This window comes from Bos indicus x Bos taurus, chromosome 8 (assembly GCF_003369695.1).
Source record: "Bos indicus x Bos taurus breed Angus x Brahman F1 hybrid chromosome 8, Bos_hybrid_MaternalHap_v2.0, whole genome shotgun sequence".
NCBI classification, from domain to species: domain Eukaryota; kingdom Metazoa; phylum Chordata; class Mammalia; order Artiodactyla; family Bovidae; genus Bos; species Bos indicus x Bos taurus.
In genome coordinates, this window is record NC_040083.1 from 86,500,557 (window position 1) to 86,527,690 (window position 27,134).

Here is a 27,134-nt window from a genome sequence, read left to right on the forward strand (position 1 = left end):
GTGAAACAGCAGGAGAAGGAAATGAGAAATTAACATTGGAGCAGAAAACATAACTGTTAGTATTTTTGAACAAGATTGAGTATTGACTTAGAATATTGAAGAGAACCACGTAAGTCTATTAATATTTCATAAATTTGCCAGAAAAAGTTTATGTAAAATAGCACTAAAAAAAATTGCAGTTTCCACATACTCTCAATATATAATTAGAAAATGTAACTGATATAGAGTGATTTTTACAGTTATTTAGAATACAGTTATTTGATTTTTAAAATCAGAAGGAAAATAATGGACTGTTTTGTAAATGGTTCCAGCCAAAAATGTTTGTGCATATTAGAGGAATAAGACTCCTGTGGAGTTGAGAGCAGCAGAAATGAAAGTAGTCAATGTAAGGAGACAGTATCAGAGGATTGTTTTATTCATTGAGGTAGAGGATCCTTTATTTTGTTTGAATTTGTTCAGTTTTACTTTTTCTTAATTACCTATACAGTTAGTGTATATGAACAGTATTTAATATGGTTTGTTTTGAGAACTAACAGTCCTTTCCTCCACCCCATTTCCCATATTCCAGAAACAGTTATTTAAAACCCTTTGGCTGATTGTTTTGGGCACATGTCATCTCATTTAAAATAACATACATATATTTCTACTTCTGGAATTTTCACGTTTAGGTGTTATGTGTCTACTGACTTTTTGCCATGGAGGATAAGGGTTTGGTCCCCTTTCACACTCCACCACACATGTGTACCTTCTTTTTTGCCCTTGTTCTTCCTCTAATTTGGCTTTATTTCTAGGTCTAAGTGAATATTGCCATTTTTTTTAGAATAGCTTTATTGCGATACAATTCATATACCTTAAAATTCTCCTGTTTAAAATATACAATGTAATGGCTTCTAGTGCATTTATAGAGATGTGCATCTATCACCACTACAAGTACTGAACATTTCATTGCCCTAAAAAGAAACTTAACACTGTTTAGCTGTCACTGCTTAGTCTCTCCATCTCCAGCGGCCCTAGGCATTCACTGATCTACCTTTTTTGTCCCTTCTGATGTGCCTGCTCTCAGCATTTCATGTAAACGGCATTATACAGTACGTGCTCACTTGTCCCTGGCTTCTTTCACTCAGCATGTTTTCAGGGTTCATCCATGTTGCACATGTATTGATGCTTCTTTTTTTTTCTTGCTAAATATTACACTACATGGATTTGTTATATTTTGTTTATCCACTCATCAACTGATGGATATTTGGGTTGTTTCCAGGTTTTGAATATTTTGAACAATGCTGTTCTGATCATTCTGGTGTAAGTGTTTGTGTGAACATGTGTTTTCATTGAAAACTCTTTCTAAGGAAGATACTAAGTCAAAAGTTGCAAAGGCAATAATATATAAAAAGTTAAAACTTTGGTGCAAAAAAATGCCATAAACAAGTTGACTTTTAAAAGTGAATGATAGGGAAGAGATCTGTTCTATAAATAATGAATTAATATCTGTAATCTAAAAATTTATCATTTGAAATGCAAACGACAACTGTAATAAGATAGGCAAACAGTAAGAACAGTCAGTTCAGAAAACAAATGACAAATGATCATTAAACCAGTTTAACTTTGGTTCCTATGATTGGGTGAAATCTGATATATAATGATATTTCCCCATATATTGTCAAAGATTTATAATATTCAGAATAATGTGACCAGTGATTGTCAATAATGTATTTATTGAGGTCCCCTTACTGACCTGAAATGAAGTATATAGATAATGTAAGCAGCTGACAAACATAACTTATTCTTAAATATAGTAATGAAAGCAAAAGAAGTAGTTTATGGCAGAATAACATTTCAGTATATAATTTTTCTGCTGTGATCATTAAAATATAAATAAGTTAGAATTTAAGAGAAGTAAGAAAACTAGAAACCATTCTACAAAGTAAATAGAGACAAATAAAAAACAGATGGTATAAGGGGATAAATAGACCAAACTTATTGTCTATGATAAGAGACTGAGGAAATAGCCTGAATTGAAAAAGGGGTAATATACTAAGATAAATTTTATACTGAGCAAAAGTGGTAGTCTTACAAATGAGCTGCACTTTACTTATTTGTTTTTGACTTAAAATAATCCTCTATTGGGATGTGGAACAGGGTGGTAACAGAGTAAATTCTAAGATTCAGTTCTCATTGACACCAAGTCAAGCAGAAGTTCTTTTACCAGTAATAATACTTGAAAATGCAGTGAATGTAATTAGACTTAACATACATTTCGTTTTCTTGTTTGATGGATACCATGTAAAACAATTTATTGAAATTCCTGTAATTTTAGGACAAAAAGCATGTACTCGAAAATTCTAAATGTAAGTGACTTTGTTAAGTACATGGGACAGAGTCAGGAGAGAAACTTGGGATGGAAATATTGAAAACTATGTAGTGTGGCAAATAGAATAGTTGAAGTATTAATCCCTGGTGGCTCAGATGGTAAAGAGCCCGCCTGCAATGCAGGAGACCCCGGGGTTTGATCCCTGGGTCAGCAAGATACCCTGGAGAAAGGAATGGCAACCCATTCTTGCCTGGAGAATTCCATGGAAAGTGGAGCCTGGTAGGCTACTGTTCACAGAGTTGCACAGAGTCGGACATGACTGAGTGACTAATAAACACATACACACACACACACACACAAGCAAAAAAAAGCTGATCCCATAATGCTTGCCTGTGACAAGAAATTGTTAGCTATTGTGTACTTCTATGTATACTGAAGATAATAAAGCTATATTTTAAATGTGGCCTTCCTACTCTGTAGTCTGATTAAGCTATGTAAAATTTAAAATGTGTAGAATTGTAAAATGTGGCATATTACCTTGGTGGTGCGTAAAGAGAGAGGAATTGAAGGGGACATGCTGTTACAAAGTTCTCTAAAAGGCTGGACAAAAGTGGTGAATGTTAAGTATGAGATTGATTTTATAAATATGTATACCAAATTTTTCAAAAATACGCTTGAAAAGGACGGTAAACATGAAAATTAGGATAAAGCTCTTGAAGTGAACCTCAGAGAGGTGGTAGATTCCCAAGTCCCAAGTTAACTAGCTTTGCATATATGGGAATCTGTACCCTGAATTGGAAAGACTGATGCTGAAGCTGAAACTCCAGTATTTTGGCCACCTGATGTAAAGAGCTGACTCATTTGAAAAGACCCTGGTGCTGGGAAAGATTGAGGGCAGGAGGAGAAGGGGATGACAGATGATGAGATGGTTGGATGGTATCACTGATTCAATGAACATGAGTTTGCGTGAACTCCTGGAGTTGGTGATGGACAGGGAGGCCTGGTGTGCTGTGGTTCATGGGGTTGCAAAGAGTCAGACAGTACTGAGCAACTGAACTGAACTGAACTGTTCCCTGAATACCTCACTAACTCAAATGCTTTTTTGTTTCCCCCTTAACTAGGAATTGTGGTGCTTGGAATAAACAGAGCCTATGCCAAAAATTCATTAAGTAAAAATCTTATAAAAATGGTGAGTGTAAAGAATAAACTATTTGCTTCTAAGATTATGGTACAGTGTTGACACCAACCTGAAAATGATTTTTCCTCTTTTCCTTCTTATCTTTCCTGTTTCTGTTTAGCTTTCAAAAGCTGTGGATGCTTTAAAATCTGATAAGAAAGTACGGACCATAATAGTCAGAAGTGAAGTCCCTGGGATATTCTGTGCTGGTATGTAAAAAGATTAAATTTTTAAAACTAGTCTAATGTTTCCCTAGCAGTAGCGTATTTTCCATTATAAAGTGTTCTGTGGTTTGAATTTCATTACCAACAATTCCTCTTTGTTTTTCTACTGTTGTTACAAGAAAAAAAAATGTTTTCTCAGAAAGAAATCTTTGCAACATGGGGAGAAGTTGTTTTGGAAGTTGAAAAAATAGTTTGAGCAATTAAAATATTTGTTTGTGGTACTTGAATGATCTTTATGAAAGATGAGCTGGGAAGGAAAAATTGTGTCTCCTACTCAAAAACAGTGTGCTCTGTGTTTATAAGTTACTTAAAAAATACTTCAACTGACTAGTAGTAATTGCTGCTGCTACTGCTGCTAAGTCGCTTCAGTCGTGTCCGACTCTGTGCGACCCCGTAGATGGCAGCCCACCAGGCTCCCTCGTCCCTGGGATTCTCCAGGCAAGAACACTGGAGTGGGTTGCCATTTCCATCTCCAATGCATGAAAGTTAAAAAATACAGTGAAGTCACTCAGTCATGTCCGACTTCTAGCGACCCCATGGACTGCAGCCCACCAGGCCCCTCCATCCGTGGGATTTTCCAGGCAAGAGTACTGGAGTGGGGTGCCATTGCAAAACGTTAAATGTAGACATGTGCTTCGGAGGTTTGTGTCTGTAGTAGTGCCCACTCAAATATGTGTCCACAAATTGTTTTTTTAAATTGGTGTCTACAGCAGTGAAGTGTTTTTTTATTTTTTTCCATTTGTGCTGTATTACCAAAAGCCAAAGATTAAGTTGCCTTGCATTTTCCATATTTGTAAGTATGTCTAAGTCATGCGATTGAATGAATCTGTTTCAACTAGTCAAAAATATAGATGATTAAGATAAATGCTGATAGTATACAGTATTAATGTATTTTATTAATAAGTAAATGAAGATAGAAGTTGAGGGGTGAAAAAAATTTCTTCCAGTAAACATATAAATGGGACAATCTACTTGAGATTATCAAAGATTTGAGGGAACAAAATATAGTATTTTATTCATTCAAGTACTTTTGAGCATTTGGAGTACTCCCAGAGCAGTGCTGGGAACATGAGGGAGTATTTTTAAACAGAATGTTTTAAGAAGTGTCTTGGTTTAGGCCGATATTCTTTAGTTTGTCATTTTTAGATTTTTCAAACTTCTGACTCTGTAGCTTCCACCTTAAAATACTATAAAATTTTATGGTATTTAAGAACATTCAGTGTAAATGAATTATATTATAGTTTTTGTTATAATGTACCATTTATAAAAGGATTAGTTTTAGCTTCAGTTTGGTAATCAAAGAGAGTAGGTTTATCATGCTCAACTGCCTAGGTGAGGACGATTTGCAGTAAAGTTTCTGCTGCTTATACATATGTCCAGCTTGAGTAATGTGATCCTCCTGGTGTTGTCAGAGGCTTGATGTGACAGTGTACATAACACACAGAGCAGAAGTCAATATATTGTAGCTGTTAATAGTTTTTATAAGGACTAAAATTTATTAAAATGGTTTTCATAATATGAAAACGCTAAGAGTAGGACATGACTGAGCACCTTCACTTTCACTTTTCACTTTCATGCATTGGAGAAGGCAATGGCACCCCACTCCAGTACTCTTGCCTGGAAAATCCAATGGACAGAGGAGCCTGGTGGCCTGCGGTCCATGGGGTCACTAGGAGTCGGACACAACTGAGTGACTTCACTTTCACTTTTCACTTTCATGCATTGGAGAAGGAAATGGCAACCCACTCCAGTGTTCTTGCCTGGAGAATCCCAGGGACGGGGGAGCCTGGTGGGCTGCCGTCTATGGGGTCACGCAGAGTTGGACACGACTGAAGCGACTTAGCAGCAGCAGCAGCATTTATTTATTCTTGTTGAAGAATACAGTTTTTCATATAATTAGAGTGTTAACTTTTATTCTGAAGTAGGAGAAAGCAATGGCACCCCACTCCAGTACTCTTGCCTGCAAAATCCCATAGATGGAGTTGCCTGGTAGGCTGCAGTCCATGGGATTGTGAAGAGTCGGACACGACTGAGCGACTTCACTTTCACTTTTCACTTTCATGCATTGGAGAAGAAAATGGCAACCCACTCCAATGTTCTTGCCTAGAGAATCTCAGGGACGGGGGAGCCTGGTGGGCTGCCGTCTGTGGGGTCACACAGAGTCGGACACGACTGAAGCGACTTAGCAGTAGCAGTTATATTCAAAAGAAAAATCCTCACAAATAGTGTACTCATTTATTGGTTATTCTCTTAGCTCCCATTCCCTAAAGTTGCTCATTTTTCCTCTTCCCTTTCTGCCCCCACAAAGGTTTCTCTTCTCTGTACATCTGTGTTCTAGTGGCATCTTGTTCATTTCCAGAAACTTAAAGCTTATGGAGTGATCTTGCTTCAAATTTCTTGAGAATAGTAACTTCTCTTTTTCTTCCTTGAAAATCTTCTTATGTATTCTCACATCACAGCATATAATAGAGACTCACCATGTACTTGCTTAATTTAATCAGCCTTTTGGAGAAGTAAATGGCAACCCACTCCAGGATTCTTGCTTGGAGAATCCCATGGACAGAGGATCGGGGCAGGCCACAGTCCATGGGGTCACAAGGGTCAGACACGACTTAGTGACTAGACCACCACCACCACCAATTAGCCTTTAAAGTGTGCTGTGATTCACTGATTTTGTTTTCAAGGGTTATTGGGTTGTGAGTAGTTTCTCTGAAATTGTCTCAGACTAGTCTCCTATTCACTGACAGTATCTCTGGCTCCTGCCTTAGGTTCTTTTTTCTGTGTCCTTTTTCTAACATACTAGAGGAACAGGTAATTAAGCATTATTAAAGTGATTCCGGTGGTTTGGGGGAGAATGGACACATATATATGTATGACTGAGTCCCTTCATTGTTCACCTGAAAGTACCACAACTTTGCTAATTGGCTATACCCCAATATAAAATAAAAAAATTTAGATATAAAAAAAAAAATGATCCCTACATGCACTGGAGGTTGCAGTGATTGATTTCTGACTTTTCATTTAAATCTGTTATTTAGAAGCAAAAATTGTATTCTACTTACCTTAACATTTTTAAAGGTAATAATAAGTAGCATGTCAAACATATGAAGTGTGTACAAAATATATGAAAAAGTATACAAAGAGAAGTCCCATTCTTACCCATGTCCTTATTCCATTGTTTTCCTAATAAAAATAGCAATTTTAATTTTCTTTTTTATCCTTCTAGTTTTTCATTATACAGATCTATACAAATATACAGACATACACATGCACTCAGTAGAATGTTAAGGAACTATTTAGAATGATAGTATGAAGACTATGTTATAGTGTGAAAAATACATGTTATAAGAGATCAGTTCAGTCAATTCAGTCGCTCAGTTGTGTCCGATTCTTTGTGACCCCATGAACCGCAAAACGCCAGGCCTCCCTGTCCATCACCAACTCCTGGAGTTCACCCAAACCCATGTCCATTGAGTCGGTGATGACATCCAACCATCTCATTGTCTGTCATCCCCTTCTCTTCCTGCCCTGAATCTTTGCCAGCATCAGGGTCTTTTCCAGTGAGTCAGCTCTTTACATCAGGTGGCCAAAGTATTAGAGTTTCAGCTTCAACATTAGTCCTTCCAATGAACACCCAGGACTGATCTCCTGTAGGATGGACTGGTTGGATCTCCTTGCAGTCCAAGGGATTCTCAAGAGTCTTCACCAACACCACAGTTCAAAAGCATCAGTTCTTCAGTGCTCAGCTTTCTTTATAGTCCAACTCTCACATCCATACATGAACACTGGAAAAACCATTGCCTTGACTAGACGGACCTTTGTTGACAAAGTAATATCTCTGCTTTCTAATATACTGTCTAGGTTGGTCATAACTTTCCTTCCAAGGAGTAAGCGTCTTTTAATTTCATGGCTGCTGTCATAATCTGCAGTGATTTTGGAGCCCCAAAGTTAAAGTCAGCCACTGTTTCCACTGTTTCCCCATCTATTTGCCATGAAGTGATGGAACCAGATGCCATGATCTTCGTTTTCTGAATGTTGAGCTTTAAATCAACTTTTTCACTCTCCTCTTTCACTTTCATCAAGAGGCTCCTTAGTACCTCTTCACTTTCTGCCATAACGGTGGTGTCATCTGCATATCTGAGGCTATTGATATTTCTCCTGGCAATCTTGATTCCAGCTTGTGCTTCTTCCAGCCCAGCGTTTCTCATGATGTACTCTGCATATAAGTTAAATAAGCAGGGTGACAATATACAGTTTCGACATACTTCTTTTACTATTTGGAACCAGTCTGTTGTTCCATGTCCAGTTCTGACTATGGCTTCCTGACCTGCATACAGGTTTCTCAAGAGGCAGGTCAGGTCGTCTCGTATTCCCATCTCTTTCAGAATTTTCCACAGTTTATTGTGATCCACACAGTCAAAGGCTTTGGCACAGTCAATAAAGCAGAAATAGATATTTTTCTGGAACTCTCTTGCTTTTTCTATGATCCATTGGATATTGGCAATTTGATCTCTGGTTCCTCTGCCTTTTCTAAAACCAGCTTGAACATCTGGAAGTCCATGGTTCAGGTAGTGCTGAAGCCTGGCTTGGAGAATTTTGAGCATTACTTTACAAGCGTGTGAGATGAGTGCAATTGTGTGGTAGTTTGAGCATTCTTTGGCATTGCCTTTCTTTGGGATTGGAATGAAAACTCACCTTTTCCAGTCCTGTGGCCACTGCTGAGTTTTCCAAATTTGTAGCATATTGAGTGCAGCACTTTCGCAGTATCATCTTTCAGAATTTGAAATAGCTCAACTGGAATTCCATCACCTTCACTAGCTTTGTTCCTAGTGATGCTTCCTAAGGCCCACTTGACTTCACATTCCAGGATGTCTGGCTCTAGGTGAATGATCACACCATCGTGATTATATGGGTTGTGAAGATCTTTTTTGTACAGTTCTTCTGTGTATTCTTGCCATCTCTTCTTAATATCTTCTGCTTCTGTTAGGTCCCTACCATTTCTGTCCTTTATCGAGCCCATCTTTTCATGAAATGTTCCCTTGGTATCTCTAATTTTCTTGAAGAGATCTTTGGTCTTTCCCATTCTGTTGTTTTCCTCTATTTCTTTGCATTGATCGCTGAGGAAGGCTTTTTTATCTCTCCTTGCTATTCTTTGGAACTCTGCATTCAAATGGGTATATCTTTCCTTTTCTCCTGTGCTTTTTTTTTTTTTCCTGGTTTAAATTTATTTTATTTTATTTTAATTTTATTTTATTTTTAAACTTTACAGTATTGTATTAGTTTTGCCAAATATCAAAATGAATCCACCACAGGTATACCGCGTTCCCCATCCTGAACCCTCCTCCCTCCTCCCTCCCCTACCCTCCCTCTGGGTCGTCCCAGTGCACCAGCCCCAAGCATCCAGTACCGTGCATCGAACCTGGACTGGCGACTCGTTTCATACATGATATCATACATGTTTCAATGCTATTCTCCCAAATCTCCCCCCCCCCCCCCCCCCCCACAGAGTCTATAAGACTGATCTATACATCGGTGTCTCTTTTGCTGTCTCATACACAGGGTTATTGTTACCATCTTTCTCAATTCCATATATATGCGTTAGTATACTGTATTGGTGTTTTTCTTTCTGGCTTACTTCACTCTGTATAATAGGCTCCAGTTTCATCCATCTCATTAGAACTGATTCAAATGTATTCTTTTTAATGCCTGAGTAGTACTCCATTGAGTATATGTACCACAGCTTTCTTATCCATTCATCTGCTGATGGGCATCTAGGTTGCTTCCATGTCCTGGCTATTATAAACAGTGCTGTGATGAACATTGGGGTACACGTGTCTCTTTCCCTTCTGGTTTCCTCAGTGTGTATGCCCAGCAGTGGGATTGCTGGATCATAAGGCAGTTCTATTTCCAGTTTCTTAAGGAATCTCCACACTGTTCTCCATAGTGGCTGTACTAGTTTGCATTCCCACCAACAGTGTAAGAGGGTTCCCTTTTCTCCACACCCTCTCCAGAATTTATTGCTTGTAGACTTTTGGATCACAGCCATTCTGACTGGCATGAAATGGTACCTTATAGTGGTTTTGATTTGCATTTCTCTGATAATGAGTGATGTTGAGCATCTTTTCATGTGTTTGTTAGCCATCTGTATGTCTTCTTTGGAGAAATGTCTATTTAGTGCTTTGGCCCATTTTTTGATTGGGTCATTTATTTTTCTGGAGTTGAGCTGTAGGAGTTGCTTGTATATTTTTGAGATTACTTAGGAATATATCTACCTAAAGAAACTAAAGACCTATATATAGAAAACTATAAAACACTGGTGAAAGAAATCAAAGAGGACACTAATAGATGGAGAAATATACCATGTTCATGGATTGGAAGAATCAATTTAGTGAAAATGAGTATACTACCCAAAGCAATTTATAGATTCAATGCAATCCCTATCAAGCTACCAACGGTATTCTTCACAGAGCTAGAACAAATAATTTCACAATTTGTATGGAAATACAAAAAACCTCGAATAGCCAAAGCTATCTTGAGAAAGAAGAATGGAACTGGAGGAATCGACCTACCTGACTTCAGGCTCTATTACAAAGCCACAGTTATCAAGACAGTATGGTACTGGCACAAAGACAGAAATATTGATCAATGGAACAAAATAGAAAGCCCAGAGATAAATCCACGCACATATGGACACCTTATCTTTGACAAAGGAGGCAAGAATATACAATGGATTAAAGACAATCTCTTTAACAAGTGGTGCTGGGAATACCGGTCAACCACTTGTAAAAGAATGAAACTAGACCACTTTCTAACACCATACACAAAAATAAACTCAAAATAGATTAAAGATCTAAACGTAAGACCAGAAACTATAAAACTCCTAGAGGAGAACATAGGCAAAACACTCTCCGACATACATCACAGCAGGATCCTCTATGACCCACCTCCCAGAATATTGGAAATAAAAGCAAAAATAAACAAATGGGACCTAATTAAACTTAAAAGCTTCTGCACAACAAAGGAAACTATTAGCAAGATGAAAAGGCAGCCTTCAGAATGGGAGAAAATAATAGCAAATGAAGCAACGGACAAACAACTAATCTCAAAAATATGCTTTTTGTTTCCTTTCTTTTCATAGCTATTTGTAAGGCCTCCTCAGGCAGCCATTTTGCTTTTTTGCATTTCTTTGCCTTGGGGATGGTCTTGATCCCTGTCTCCTGTACAAGGTCACAAACCTCCGTCCATAGTTCATCAGGCACTCTGTCTATCAGATCTAGTCCCTTAAATCTATTTCTCACTTCCACTGTATAGTTAGAAGGATGTTATAAGAGATAGCTACCTATAAAATGATGTTCCCATTATGACTGCACGTATGTAAACTGTGTCTACAGATGTAGTTTAGCTTTCTGTAATAAGTATTTTAAGAAGTTGTATTAAGTGAATATACACAAAGAAAATAATTTTGAAAAACTTAGCAAATGTATTTAGTGTATTTTCCGTATTTGGTAACTAAAATTGTAATGTTAATTGAGTTTCTGAATGATTGTTGCAACATTTGAGAGGAAAAATATCAGAGTGTAAAAACTGTGTGTCACAGTTCAGATGCTTTCATTTAATGGAACCCCTGTGAGCCTAAGTGCCTGTTTAAAGGTGGTGGCTTTGCTGGAATTACTTCTGACTCCTACGGCAGGGTTTTTACTAAATCACTGATTTTAATCTTTTGGTGTATGAGGTCTCTCAGTTCTTAAAATTTCATGCACTTACACAGTCACGTATGGTGACGGAGAATATGTGTAATGTCATAATGGCATTCTGGTTACAGTAATATAGTTAAATAAATTTTCTCTGATTAATCACAATGAAATCTAGATGCACAAAAATGTATATCATAGCCATTATGACTGTAAGTGTTTTTTACACATGCTTTCAGATACTATGCCATATCCATGGCATGGCTCTAGGTTGGGAATCAGATTTAGGTTTTCTTTCTTATGGATTTGAACATTACTTCTGGGTTTATGACTTGCATATATTTTTCTTAGAATACTGAGAAATAACCATTTTGATAGTTAGAATTCATTGTGAAGTACTGACTAATTTTATCTTGTTTCTTACATGCCCAGAAATACACATACCAAAAAAACGGAAATAATTTTACTGTTTCAAAATGTTTGAGTCAAAGTTTCAACATTATCATTAATCAAATTATGAGAAAGACCTTTTAATTAGGCTATTGTATTGGATGTAAATGTTTAGTCATACTCATCTGTTCATTTTCTTGTTCTTTTGGTGTTCTAACACTAGGTAGCAAAGTACATATGTATTGTTTTTATCATAACAATTTTATGAGAAATTACTGAATCTGAGGAAATTTTTTGTCTTTAAATTCCTGAAATAGATTATAAACAGTTCTTGGTAATTGATTCCTGTATGTAGAACTCTAAATTGAGTGATTCACTGAATTATACTAGTATGGTTTTGTTTTTTTTTAAAGTAAAGGTACTTTTGCTTCTGCTTTTGAGTTCTAGTAAATTATGTTCTGACTAAAAACTTGTCACTAAAACTGTCAGCGTGCTTTATTGAGTGATATATTGTTCAAGTGGATGTAGATGTCATGACAGTTAGGTATGTGGAGTCCTCTGACTAATGAAGTTAAATATTCAGTATTGTTTAGAATCTCAAGTTGTTATATTCGTTAGTTTAAATGTTAGTTCTTTAGAGAGTTTGGTAAGTAAAGTTAAAAGATACAAATTTGTATTAATTCTGTGTAGGGTTCTTTTTTGGAAATAAAAAACTTGTGTTATAGAATTATTTGCAATAAAATGCACCTGTTTTAAGGACATATGTCAGTTTTGACAGGTGTTGAAACCATGAGGACAGTTGTGATATACAACGTAAAGCTTTCTTTTTTCATTTTTAATTGAAGTGTGACTGACTTGTATTACTGTGTTAAGTCCAGGTGTACAACATTACGATTCATTCTTTCCATACATTACAAAATGATCACTATGATAAGTCTGGTTACCATCTGTCACCATGCAGTTATTAAATATTATTGACTGAATTCTCCATGCTATACATTTCATCCCTATGACTCATATCTTTTGTAACTGGAAGTTTATACCTCTTAATCTCCCTCATCTATTTCATTCATCTTCCTGCCCTGTCCCTTTTGGCAACCACTGGTTTGTTCTCTGTCTGTGACTCTTATTTTTGTTTGGTTATGTTTGTTTATTTGTTTTGTTTTATAAATTCTACATGTAAGTAAAATCTTAGAATATTTGTCTTTCTTCGTCTAACTTATTTCACTTGGCATAATGCCCTCTGTGTCCATCCACATTCTTGCAAATGGCAAGAGTTTTTTCTTCTTTATGGCTGAGTAATATTCTGCTGACCACATATGTATCTGTACCACGTTTTCTTTATCATGGACACTTAGGTTGCTTCCTTATGTTGCGATTGTAAATAATGCTGCATTGAACATATAGATGCATATACCTTTTTGAATTAGTGTTTTAGTTTTCTTTTTTTTTGGAAAGAAAAAATATACAAGTCTATGTATTTAAAAATATGAATGACGATTTCTACACTCTTTTCTTTGGAAAGATCCCAAGGAGGGAAATTTCTGGGTCATTTGATCATTCTGTTTTTTGTTTTTGAGGAACGCCCATACTGTTTTTCATAGTGGTTGTATGAATTTGTATTCCCACCAACAGTGCACAGGGTTCTCTTTTCTCCACATTCTCATCAACACTTGTTATTTGTTTTTTTTTTTTTTTAATAGCCATTCTGACAGATAGAAGGTAATATTTCATTGTGATTTTTATTTATATTTCATAATGATTAGTGATTTCACCTGTGTGCCATCTGTATATCTTCTTTGGAAAAATGTCTATTCAGGTCCTCTGCCCATTTTTTAATCAGAATATTTGTTTTTGATGCTGAGTTGTATGAGTATTTTATTTTGGATATTAATACCTTATCAGATAATATAATTTGCAAATGTGTTTTCCCATTTGTTTTGTTGGTAGTTTCCTTCAATGTGCAAAAGCTTGTTAGTTTGATATAGTATCATTTGTTTATATTCACTTTTGTTTCTGTTACTTGAGGAAACATATCCAAAAAAATATTGCTAAGACCAGTATCGAAGATCATACTGCCTGAAGTTTAAGTTTTCTTCTAGTTATTTGGTTTCAGGTCTTATATTTAGTCTTTAATTCATTTTGAGTTTATTTTTGTATATGGTGTGAGAATATAACCCAGTTTGATTCCTTGGCATTTGCTGTCTAGTTTTCTTAACACCATGTATCGCCCTGTTGTATATTCTTTTCTTCTTTGTTGTAGATTAATTGCTGATAAAAGTATGGGTTTATTTCTGTACTCTCTGTTTTGTTCCATTAATCTATTAATATTTTTGTTTTTTGGGCAGGTAACATTGTTTTGATTACTGTAACTTTGTAATATAGTTTGAAATCAGAGTGTGTAATACCTCCAACTCTATTCTTTCTCAAGGTTGTTTTGGCTATTTGGGGTCTTTTGTGTTTCCATACGAGTTTTAGAATTACTTGTTCTGGTTCAAATGCTGTGGGTATTTTAATAGGGATTGCACTGAGTCTAGAGATTGCCTTGAGTAGTATGATCATTTTAACAATATTCTTCAAACCCATGAGTGCAGTGTATCTTTCCATTTGTTGGTGGTGTCTTCAGTTTCTTGTAATTTTCTGAGTATAGATCTTTTACCTCCTTGGTAAATTTATTTATAGATATTTTTGCTGCAGTTATACATGGGATTATTTCCTTAACTTCTGTTTCTGTTAGTTTGTTGCTGGTTTATAGAAAGGAAACAGATTTTAGTATACTAATTTTGTACCTTGCAACTTTACTAAGTTGAGTGATGAGTTCTAATAGTTTGTTGATGGTGTCTTTAGGACTTTCTATATAGAGTATCATGTCATCTGCAAACAATGACAATAAAGTGCTTTACATGTACTCTCCTCAGTTCATCGAACATCTTTTTAAAAACATTTTTTTCATTTTTTATTTTTAGCTACACTGGGTCTTTATTGGTCCATGCAGGTTTTTCTCTAGTTATGGCGAGCAGAGGCTACGCTTTCTTGTGGTGCTTGGGCTTCTTATCACAGTGGCTTCTCCTGTTGCAGGGCACGGGCTCTGGCCATGCAGGTTTAATAGTTGAAGTTCACAGGCTCTAGAGCATGGACTCAGTAGTTGTGGTGTGCAGGCTCAGTAGTTAATAGCTTGTGGGCTCTAGAGTGCAGGCTCAATAGTCATGTTACATGGGCTTCGTTGCTCTGTGGTGTGTGGAATCTTCCTGGACCAGAGATCAAACCCATGCCCCTTGCATTGCCAGGCAGATTCTTATTCACTGAACCTTGAAAGAAGTCCTGAACTGTCATCTTTATCTTGAACTCTTTATTAGAGAGTTTGCTTACCTCTTCACTTAATTTTTTTGGCGTTTTGTTTCTTTGAAACATATTCCCTTGTTGCCTCATTTTTTCCAGTTCTCTATTTCTATTTCTATGTATTAGGTTGATGGCAGGTGTCAGGCTACAGTCCATAGGGCTGCAGAGTCGGACACGACTGAGTGACTAAGCACTTAGGTAGATTGGTTACATTTCCCAATTTTGGATAAATAGCCTCATGTAGGCAGTGTCCTGTGGGATCTCATGTAGGCAGTGTCCTGTGGGGTCCATCAGCACACATTTCTCTGGTTACCAAAGCTATATGCTCTAGGGATGCTCCCTAAGTGGGCTGAGTGAACCCTTCGGTTGTGGTAGGGCTAACTGCCATGCTGGTAAGTGGTGCTGGCCTCTGGCCAGGTTGACAGCCAGGCTTTGCCTCATGTAGAGGCTGCAGGTCACTCGTGGTTAGGGCTGGGTTCTCTGCAGCTGGCTTCAGGGTCAGATTGTCCTCGGGCTGCTGCCAGCTTCCTGGTGGGTGGTACTGTTAAAAATCATTCTTATGTACATTTGTAGTCAGTCCTTTCTCCTACTCTCACCCCCTTAGAACACTGAACTTGTTACGCTTACTATAGTTTTTCCTCTTCTAGAATGTCTTACAGATGGAATCTTTCTGTAGGTGGCCTTTTTTGTGTGTGGCTTCCTTTACTTAGCACAATGCTTGAGGCTCACCCATGATGTATGTTTCAGCAGTTTCATTGTACTTTTGAGTATGATTTCATTATATTGCTGAGTATTCATTTTATATGTTGAGTAGTCCATTGCACAGATATACTGCGAATTGTTTATCTGTTTAGCAGTTAATGGTCGTTTGGGTTTTTCCAGTATTTTGGCTTTTATAAATACCACTTCCATGAACAGTCACATATGAATCATTTTGTGAACATGTTTTCATTTCTCTTTTATAAGTACTAAGGAGTGGAATTATTGGGTTTATAATAACTATATATTTTGTTTTATAAGAAATTGCTACTGTTCTCTAGCCATTTTGCATTCCTGACAGCAATGTATGAGCCTTCCAGGTCTTCTGCATCCTTGCCAACACTTGATATTGTCAGTCTTGAATTTTAGACCTACTAATTGGTGTGCACTTGTGTGTAATTGTGGTTTTTGATATCATTCCTCTAGTGAATAATGATTTTGAGTACCTCTTCTCTTGCTTTTTTGTCACCTTTATGTGTCTTTTTGGAGAAGTGTATTTAGGTCTTTTGGCCATGTTTTAACAAAAACTGTATTGATTATAGAGTTTTTAATATATTGTTGATATAAGACCTTTTGCTGATACATGTTTTTAAAGTATTTTTTCCTACTCTTTGGCTTCTCTTTTTTTTAACAGTTTTTTGGAAGAACACAAATTTTTCATTTGATGTCCAGTTACTCAATTTGTTTTCTCTTTTTCAGTTTTGTGAACTAAGAAATTTTGTCCTACTTCAGAGTCACAGAGAGTTTCTCATGCTGTGTTTTCTTCCAGAAAGTTTTTAGTTACTATGTTTTGTGTTTAAGTCTATGACACATTCTTTATTTTTGTTGCAAGGTGTGAATTTAGGTAATGTGATCAAAATAAAATATGTCCTTGATTTCTGCCCTGAGTTCCTGGCACAAAGCTCCTAAAATCCTGGAGATTTCCTTCGCATTATATTAAGAGTATCTTCTCTATGTGATTAGAGGATTAGAACTCTCAGCCTCAGTTCTCCAACTTCAAGAAGGTAGAGGGGCCAGAAATTGAGTTCTGTCACCACTGGCCAGAGATTTAATCAATTGTTCATGTAGTGAAAACTCCATAAAAACCTATAAACAGTGAGGTTTGGGAGAATTTCCAGGTTGGTGAACTCATGGAAATGTTGGAGGGCAAAACCTTTGTGTCCCTGCTCCCCTGTACCTTGTCTGTATATCTCTTCCATTTGGCTGTTCCTGGGTTGTATTTTAATAATAAACTGGTAAGAATCTGCCTGCCAATGCAGGAGATGGGAAGATCCGTTGGAGAAAGAAATGGCAGCTCACTCTAGTATTCTTGCCTGGGAAATCCCGTGGACAGAGGAGCCTGGAGGATTATAGATCATGGGGTTGCAAAAGAGTTGGGTATGATTTAGCATCTAAACAACAGCAAATGTAAGCAAAGTGACTTCTTAAGTTCTGTGAGTTTTTCTGATGAATTTTTGAATCTGATGAGGAATTTGTGGGGAACTCTTGAATTTATAGGTGATTGGTCGGAAGTATGGTTCATCTCCAGTACTTATGACTGGCGTGTCAAGTGAAAGCAGTTTTATGGGACTGAACCTTTAACAGTATGGTCTGTGCTGATTTACGGAGTTAGCATTAGAATTGAGTTGAATTGTTTGACATCCAGTTGGTGTCAGAGATGTAGTGAATTGGTGTACAAGTCCTCCCCTCCCCACCCCCATATCATGTCAGGAATAGGATTTGCTAGACTGACTCAAAAAACTCAAGAAATTGCTTTACTTATTACTGCTGGTGGTGGCTCAGATGGTAAAGCGTCTGCCTACAATGTGGGAGACCTGGGTTTAATCCTGGGTTGATCTCCTGGAGAAGGAAATGACAACCCACTCCAGTATTCTTGCCTGGAAAATCCCATGGATGGAGGAGCCTGGTAGGCTACAGTCCATGGGGTTGCAAAGAGTCGGACATAACTGAGCAACTTCACTGGCTTATTATAAAGGCTGCCACTCAGGAACAGCCAAAATAGTAGAATGCATAGGGCAAGATTGGACTGGAGGGTGTTAAGGGGCTTCCATGCCCTCTTGGGCATGATGCCCTCCCAAACATGTGTTCAACAACCTGGAGGCTTTTAAACCCAACTGTTAATGGGTTTTATGGAGATTTCACTACACAGCCACAGTTGATTAAATAATTGGCCATTAGTGATTGAACTCAATGTCTGGTTCCTCTACCCTCTCCAGAGGTTGATGGGTAGGGATAAAAAGTTCTAACCTGTAATCATGACCAACCTCCATCCTAAAACTTTTAAGGGGCTCTCCAATAGTTATCTCATTAACATGAGCTCTGGTATGGTTGAGAGGGGCTCAGTATGAATAAAAATAGATAGAAAATACTTCTATCATTCAGGAAATTCCAAGGGTTTTAAGAGCTCTGTACTAGGATCCCATGACAAAGACTGAATATGTCTTTATTATACGCTAGGGTTTTTATGTAAGTCCAGTTCAGCACCATTTATTGAAGACTAACTCTTTGTCCACTGAATTATCTTAGTACCTTTCTAAAAAAAATCAGTTGATCATATGAGTGTGAGCTATACCCAGACTCTCTGTGCTTTTCACTGTCTCAATTTCTGTGTCTTGAAATTGCTTGGTTAAATTTATTCCTAAATATTGCATATTTTTGATGATACTGTGAAGTGACCTTTCATAATTTAGACTCTTAATTTTTATTGCTAGTGTATGGAAATACATTGATTTTTATATATTGACTTTGTATCTTGTAGCCATATTAAACTCACTTTTTGGTTCTAGGAATCTCTTTTTGTAGATTCTTTGGGATTATCTCTAGATATTCAAATCATCTGTAAATAAAAAGAAAGTTTTACTTCTTCCTTTCCATTATGTTGACCTTTTGTTTGATTCTTATTACATCGGTTAGGACCTTCTTTACAGTGTTGAGTACAAGTGGTGAGAATGTTAGGGGGAAGGTTTTATTGCTGTTTTTTTTCTTTTGTTTTATTGTTTTTCAAGTCACGAATTGTTGAATTTTATCAAATCTTTTTTTGTTTTTACATCTATTTTGATGATTATATGGTTTTTCTTTCTTTTAATATGGTGAATTCATTGATTTTCAAATACGAAACAGCCGTGTATTCCTGGAACACATCCTTCTTGATCATGATGTATTAATGTTTTTCCATATTGCTGGATTTGATTTGCCAGAATTTTGTTGATGAATTTTGCAGCTTTGTTCATAAGGGAAACTACTTTGTAGCTTTCTTTTCTTGTAATATTCCAGTCTGTTTTTTTTTTTTTTTCTTCTTTTTTTTTTTCCAGTCTGTTTTGATGGGAACGTGTTGCTGGTCTCATAAAATGAATTGGGGGATATTCCAATCTGTTTCTTCTGTTTTATAGGAAGAACTTGTGTATTATCAGGATTATTTCTTTGTTGTTCAGTAAAATGCACCAGCAAATCCATCTGGTCTAAGAGTTTTCTTTGTGGGAAGATTTTTAACTATTAATTTAGTTTCTTTAGTAGATATAAGACTATTCAAGTCATCCATTTCTTTTTAAGTTTTGATACATTGTGTCTTTTAAGGAAATTATCTGTTTTATCTAAGTTTCCATTTTTTTGGCATGAAGTTGCTTGTAATATTCCTTTTGTTGTTATTCAGTCTCCCAGTTGTGTCGGACTCTTTGCAGCCCCATGGACTGCACACCAGGCCTCTGTCCTTAACCATCTTCCGAAGTTTCCCCAAGTTCATGTCCATTGCATCAGTGATGCCATCCAGCCATCTGATTCTCTGACACCCTCTTCTCCTTCTGCCCTCAGTCTTTCCCAGCATCAGGAACTTTTCCAGTGAGTCAGTTGTTCACATCAGATGACCAGAATACTGGAGTTCAGCTTCAGCATCAGTCCTTCCTATGAGTATTCAGGGTTGATTTCCCTTAAGATTGATTTGATCTCCTTACCATCCAAGCGACTCTCAGGAATCGTCTCCAGCACCACAGTTCAAAGGCATCAATTGTTTGGTGCTGTGCCTTCTTTATGGTCCAGCTCTCAGAACCCTATGTGACCACTGGCAAGATCATTGCCTTGACTATATGGACCTTTGTTGGAAGACTGTTGTCTCTGTTTTTCAACACACTGTCTAGGTTTGTCATAACTTTCCTGCCAAGAAACAAACATCTTCTGATTTCATGGCTGCAGTCACCATCTGCAGCAATTTTAGAGCCCCCAAAGAGGAAATCTGACACTACTTCCACCTTTTCTCCCTCTATTTGCCATGAAGTAATGGGGCCTAGGTAGCATATTGAAAAGCAGAGACATTACTTTGCCAACAAAGGTCTTTTTAGTCAAGGCTATGGTTTTTCCAGTGGTCATGTATGGATGTGAGAGTTGGACTGTGAAGAAAGCTGAGTGCCGAAGAACTGATGCTTTTGAACTGTGGTGTTGGAGAAGAGTCTTGAGAGTCCCTTGGATTGCAAGGAGATCCAACCATTCCATTCTAAAGGAGATCAGCCCTGGGTGTTCTTTGGAAGGAATGATGCTAAAGCTGAAACTCCAGTACTTTGGCCACCTCATGCGAAGAGTTGACTCATTGGAAAAGACTCTGATGCTGGGAGGGATTGGGGGCAGGAGGAAAAGGGAACGACAGAGGATGAGATGGCTGGATGGCATCACCGACTCGATGGATGTGAGTTTGAGTGAACTCCGGGAGATGGTGATGGACAGGGAGGCTTGGCGTGCTGTGATTCATGGGGTCGCAAAGAGTTAGACACGACTGAGAGACTGGACTGAACTGAACTGAACTGAACTGAATGGGGCTGGATACCATGATTGTAGTTTTTTTAATGTTTAGTTTTAAGTCGGCTCTTTCACTCTCCTCCTTTACCTTCATCAAGAGGCTCTTATAGTTCCTCCTCACTTTCTGCCATTAGAGTGGTATCATCTGCTCATCTGAAGTTGTTGATGTTTCTGCCGCCTATCTTGATTCCAGCTTGTAACTCATTCAGCCTGGCATTTCTCATGATGTGCTCAGCGTATAGATTAAACAAAGAGGTTGACAGCCCTGTCGTACTCCTTTCTTAATCCTGAACCAATTAATTGTTTCATACAGGGTTCTCACTGTTGCTTCTTGACCCACATACATGTTTCTCAGGAGGCAGGTAAGATGCTTTGTTATTCCCATCTCTTTAAAAGCTTTCCACAGTTGATTATGATCCATACAGTCAAAGGCTTTGGCCTAATTGATGAAACAGAGGTAGATGTCTCTCTGGAATTCTCAAACTTTCTCTGTGATCCAGCGAATGTTGGCAATTTACTCTCTGGTTCCTCTTCCTTTTCTAAACCCAGCGGATATCTACAACTTCTTGGTTTGCATAATGCTAAAGCCCAGCATGAAAGATTTTAAGTATGACCTTACTAGCATGGGAGATGAGTGCAATTGTCTGATGGTTAGCACATTCTTTAGTACTACCATTCTTGGGAATTGGCATAAGGATTGACCTTTTACAATCCTGTGGCCACTGCTGGGTCTTCCAGATTTGCTGACATAATGAATGCACCACCTTGATGGGATCATCCTTTAAGGTTTTGAATAGTTATACTGTAATTCTTTAATATCCACTAGCTTTATTAACAGCAGTGCTTCCTAAGGCCCACTCGACTTTGCTCTCCAGAATGTGTGGCTCTGGGTGGCTCACTACACCACTGTAGAAATCTGGTTCATTTGGATCTTTTTTATACCATTCTTCCTTGTATTCTTTCCAACTCTTCTTGATGTCCAGCATCTACTAGGTCTCTACCATTTATGTCCTTTATTGTGTTCATCTTTGGTTAAAATGTTCCCTTGATATCTCCAGTTTTCCTCTAGTTCTTCACCTTCTGTTGTCTTCCATTTTTATACACTGTTCATTGAGGACGGCCTTCTGTCCCTTGGTGCTGTTTTTGGAATTCTGCATTTGATTGGGTATACTTGCCCTTTCTCCCTTTCTCTTCACTTCTCTTCTTTCTTCAGCTATTTTCAGGGTCCTCTCAGATAACCACTTTACCCTCTTGCTTTTCTTTTTCTTTAGGATGGTTTTGTTTGCTGCCTCCTGTACAATATTATTGTACAGTATTACCCGTCTGTAGTTCTTCAGGTACTTTGTCTACCAGATCTAGTCGCTTGAATCTATTTGTTACCTCCACTGCAGATTCATTCATATGATTTAAGTCATACCTGGCTGGCCTAGTGTTTTTCCCCACTTTCTGTAGTTTAAGCCTGAATTTTGCTATGAGAAGCTGATGATCTGAGCCACAGTCCACTCTAGGTCTTGTTTTTGCTGACTGTATACAGCTTCTCCATCTTTGGCTACAGTGAATGTATAATCAGTTTGATTTTGGTATTGGCTATTTGGTAATGTCCATGTGTAAATTCATCTTTTGTGTTGTTGAAAAGGGTATTTGCTATGACCAATGCATTCTCTTGGCAGAATTCAGTTAGCTTTTGTCCTGCTTAGTTTTGTTCTCCAAGGTCAAGCTTGCCTGTTACTCCAGGTGTCTCTTGACTTCCTACTTTTGCATTCTAATCTCCAGTGATGAACAGAGTGTCTTTTTTCTTTTTGGTATTAGTTCTAGGAGGTCTTCTAGGTCTTCATAGAACTAATCAACCTCAGCTTCTTTGGCATCGGTGGTAGGGGCATAGACTTGAATTACTCTGATATTGATTGCTTGCCTTGAAAACGAATTGACATCATTATGTCATTTTTGAGGTTGCACCCAAGTACTGCATTTTGGACTCTCTTGTTGATTATAAGGGCTACTCCATTTCCTTTATGGGACTCTAGCCCACAGTAGTAGATATAATGGTCATCTGAATTTAATTTTCCCATTCCCATCCATTTTAGTTCACTGATTCCTAAGATGTAGATATTTATTCTTACTGTCTTGTGCTTGACCACATTCCAGTTTACCTTGATTACAGGAACCGGACATTCCAGGTTCCTATGCGATACTGTTCCTTGCAGTATTGGATTTTACTTTCATCAGCAGACACATCCACAGCCGAGCACCGTTTCTGCGTTGGTCCAGCTGCTTCATCCTTTCTGGGGCTATTAGTAGTTGTCCTCCGCTCTTCCCAAGTAGCGTATTAGACACCTTCAGATCTCGGGGACTCATCTTTCGGTGTCATGTCATGTCCTTTTACACATTCATGAGGTTCTCACAGCAGATGTACTGGGGTGGTTTGCCATCCTCCTCCAGTGGATCATGTTTTGTCAGAACTCTCCACTATGGCCCATCTGTCTTGGGTGGCCCTACATGGCCCGGCTCATAGCTTCATCGAATTATGCAAGCCCCTTTGCCACAACAAGGCAGTAATCTGTGAAGGGGATATTCCGTTATTATTCTTTTAATGTCTTTTGAATCTATAGTGATGGTTCCTCCTTCATTTTTGATATTGATTATTTGTATCTTTTTTCAAAACTTCTGGCAAAACATCTATTATTTTTCTTGATCCTTTGAAATAACTGGCTTGGTTTCATTGTTTCTTTTTCCTTTTCTGTTTTCTGTGTCATTAATTTTTTTTTATTATTTTATTTTCTCTGCTTTGGGTTAAATTTACTTCTCATTTTATAGCTTCTTAATGTGGAACTTCCCTGGTAAAGGCTCAGTGGTAAAGAATACACCTGCGAACAATCTCTTCAAAACTTTTCTTAGTGGCTTTCTGTTTTTCTTTTTCCTCTGGGACCCCTATAACTTGAATGTTGGTGGATTTCATATTGTCTCAAAACTCTCTGAGGATATCCTCAATTCTTTTCATTCTTTTTCCTTTATTCTGCTCTTCAGAAGTTATTTCAACCATTCTATCCTCCAGCTCACTTACCCGTTCCTCTGCCTCAGTTATTCTACTACTCGTTCCTTCTAGAGTATTTTTAATTTCAGTAGTTGTTATTCACAATTCGCATGATGTACTCTGCATATAAGTTAAATAAGCAGGGTGACAATATACAGCCTTGATGTACTCCTTTCCAGATTTGGAACCAGTCTGTTGTTCCATGTTCAGTTCTAACTGTGGCTTCCTGACCTGCATACAGGTTTCTCAGAAGGCAGGTCAGGTGGACCAGTATTCCCATCTCTTGAAGAATTTTCCATAGTTTCTTGTGATCTACACAGTCAAAGGCTTTGACTTAGTTTATAAAGCAGAAGTAGATATTTTCCTGGAACTCTCTTGCTTTTTGCCAGCGGACGTTGGCAATTTGATCTCTGGTTCCCCTGCCTTTTCTAAATACAGCTTGAACTTCTGGAAATTCATAGTTCACATACTGTTAAAGCCTGGCTTGGAGAATTTTGAGCATTACTTTGCTAGCCTGTGAGATGAGTGCAATTGTGCAGTAGTTTGACCATTCTTTAGCATTGCCTTTCTTTGGGATTGGAATGAAAACTGACCTTTTCCAGTCCTGTGGCCTCTGCTATTTTCCATATTTGTTGACATATTGAGTGTAGCACTTTCACAGCATCATCTTTTAGGATTTGAAGTAGCTCAACTGGAATTCCATCACCTCTACTAGCTTTGTTAGTAGTGACGATTCCTAAGGCCCACTTGACTTCGCATTCCAGGATGTCTGGCTCTAGGTGAGTGATCACAACATCGTGGTTATCTGGGTCATTAAGATCTTTTTTGTATAGTTCTTCTGTGTATTCCTGCCACCAATATCTTCTGTTCTGTTAGTGAAGTGAAGTGAAGCCACTCAGTCATGTCCGACTCTTTGCAACTGCATGAACTGTAGCCTACCAGGCTCATCAGTCCATGGAGTTTTCCAGGCAAGAATACTGGAGTGGGTTGCCATTTCCTACGTCTCTTGTCCATACCATTTCTGTCCTTTATTGTGCCTATCTTAGCATGAAATATTCCCTTGGTATCTCTAATTTTCTTGAAGAGATCTCTAGTCTTTCCCATTCTGTTGTTTTTTTCTATTTCTTTGCATTGATTACTGAGGAAGGCTTTCTTAAATTTCCTTACTATTCTTTGGAACTCTGCATTCAGATAAGTATATCTTTCCTTTTCTCCTTTGCCTTTTCTCTTTTTCTCCTTTGCCTTTTGCTTCTCTTCTTTTCACAGCTATTTGTAAGGCTTCCTCAGACAACCATTTTGTTTTTTTGCATTTCTTTTTCTTCGGGATGGTCTTGATCCCTGCCTCCTGTACAAAGTCATAAACCTCTGTACATAGTTCTTCAGGCACTCTGTCTTATCAGATCTAATCCCTTGAATCTGTTTGTCACTTCCACTGTATAATAAGGGATTTGATTTACCTCATTCCTGAATGGTCTAGTGGTTTTCCCTACTTTCTTCAATTTACCTCTGAATCTGGCCGATAAGAAGTTCATGATCAGAGCCACAGTCAGCTCCCAGTGTTGTTTTTCCCAACTGTATAGAGCTTCTCCATCTTTGGCTGCAAAGAATATAATGAGTCTGATTTTGATATTGACCATCTGGTGATACCACGTGTAGAGTCTTCTCTTGTGTTGTTGGAAGAAGGTGTTTGCTATGACTAGTATGTTCTCTTGGCAAAACTCTATTAGCCTTTGCCCTGCTTCATTCTATACTCCAAGGCCAAATTTGCCTGTTACTCCAGGTTTGTCTACATGTACAAGACTCTACACATGGACATCACCAGATAGTCAACACCGAAATCAAATTGATTATATTCTTTGCAGCCAAAGATGGAAAAGCTCTATATAGTCAGCAAAAACAACACTGGGAGCTGACTGTGGCTCAGATCATGAACTCCTTATTGCCAAATTCATACTTAAATAGAAGAAAGTAGGGAAAACCACTAGACCATTCAGGTATGACCTAAATCAAATCCCTTATGATTATACAGTGAAAGTGAGAAGTAGATTTAAGGGACTAGATATGATAGAGTGCCTGATGAACTATGGATGGAGGTTCATGACATAGCACAGGAGACAGGGATCAAGACCATCCCCATGGCAAAGAAATGCAAAAATGCAAAATGGCTGTCTGAGGAGGCCTTACAAATAGCTGTAAAAATAAAAGTGAAAAGCAAAGGAGAAAAGGAAAGATATTCCCATCTGAATGCAGAGTTCCAAAGAATAGCAAGGAGAAATAAAAAAGCCTTCCTCAGAGATCAATGCAAAGAAGTAGAGGAAAACAACAGAATGGGAAAAACTAGATATCTCTTCAAGAAAATTAGATACCAAGGGAACATTTCATGAAAAGATAGGCTCGAAAAGGACAGAAATTGTAGAGATCTAACAGAAGCAGAAGATAAGTGGCAAGAATACACAGAAGAACTGTACAAAAAAGATCTTCATGACCCAGATAATCACGGTGGTGTGATCACTCACCTAGAGCCAGACATCCTGGAATGTGAAGTCAAGTGGGCCTTAGAAAGCATCACTACGAACAAAGCTACTGGAGGTGATGGAATTCCAGATGAGCTATTTCAAATCCTGAAAGATGATGCAATGAAAGTGCTGCACTCAATATGCCAGCAAATTTGGAAAACTCAGCAGTGGCCACAGGACTGGAAAAGGTCAGTTTTCATTCCAATCCCAAAGAAAGGCAATGCCAAAGAACTGCCTTATGATCCAGCAATCCCACTGCTGGGCATACACACTGAGGAAACCAGAAGGGAAAGAGACACGTGTACCCCAATGTTCATTGCAGCACTGTTTATAATAGCCAGGACATGGAAGCAACCTAGATGTCCATCAGCAGATGAATGGATAAGAAAGCTGTGGTACATATACACAATGGAGTATTACTCAACCATTAAAAAGAATACATTTGAATCAGTTCTAATGAGGTGGATGAAACTGGAGCCTATTATACAGAGTGAAGTAAGCCAGAAGGAAAAACACCAATACAGTATACTAACGCATATATATGGAATTTAGAAAGATGGTAACGATAACCCTGTATATGAGACAGCAAAAGAGACACTGACGTATAGAACAGTCTTATGGACTCTGTGGGAGAGGGAGAGGGTGGGAAGATTTGGGAGAATGGCATTGAAACATGTAAAATATCATGTATGAAACGAGATGCCAGTCCAGGTTCAATGCACAATACTGGATGCTTGGGACTGGTGCACTGGGACGACCCAGAGGGATGGTGTGGGGAGGGAGGAGGGAAGGGGGTTCAGGATGGGGAACACATGTATACCCGTGGTGGATTCATTTTGATATTTGGCAAAACTAATACAATTATGTAAAGTTTAAAAATAAAATAAAATTAATTAAAAAAAACAAAACAAAAAAAA

At 37.9% G+C, this 27,134-nt stretch overlaps 1 protein-coding gene across 3 annotated transcripts in view; it reads left to right on the top strand.

The window, feature by feature from the left end:
* The window catches only part of AUH (AU RNA binding methylglutaconyl-CoA hydratase), a 184,612-nt gene that overhangs the window by 18,083 nt on the left and 139,395 nt on the right, over positions 1–27,134 (top strand). For 2 of the 3 annotated variants that reach the window (XM_027550355.1, XM_027550356.1), the window contains exons 2-3: positions 3,430–3,497; positions 3,607–3,694. The exons of the other annotated variant lie outside the window; for it this stretch is intronic. In XM_027550355.1, coding sequence (XP_027406156.1) covers positions 3,430–3,497; positions 3,607–3,694 — 156 coding nt within the window. The remainder of the gene's footprint in view (positions 1–3,429; positions 3,498–3,606; positions 3,695–27,134) is intronic. 3 annotated transcript variants of the gene reach the window in all.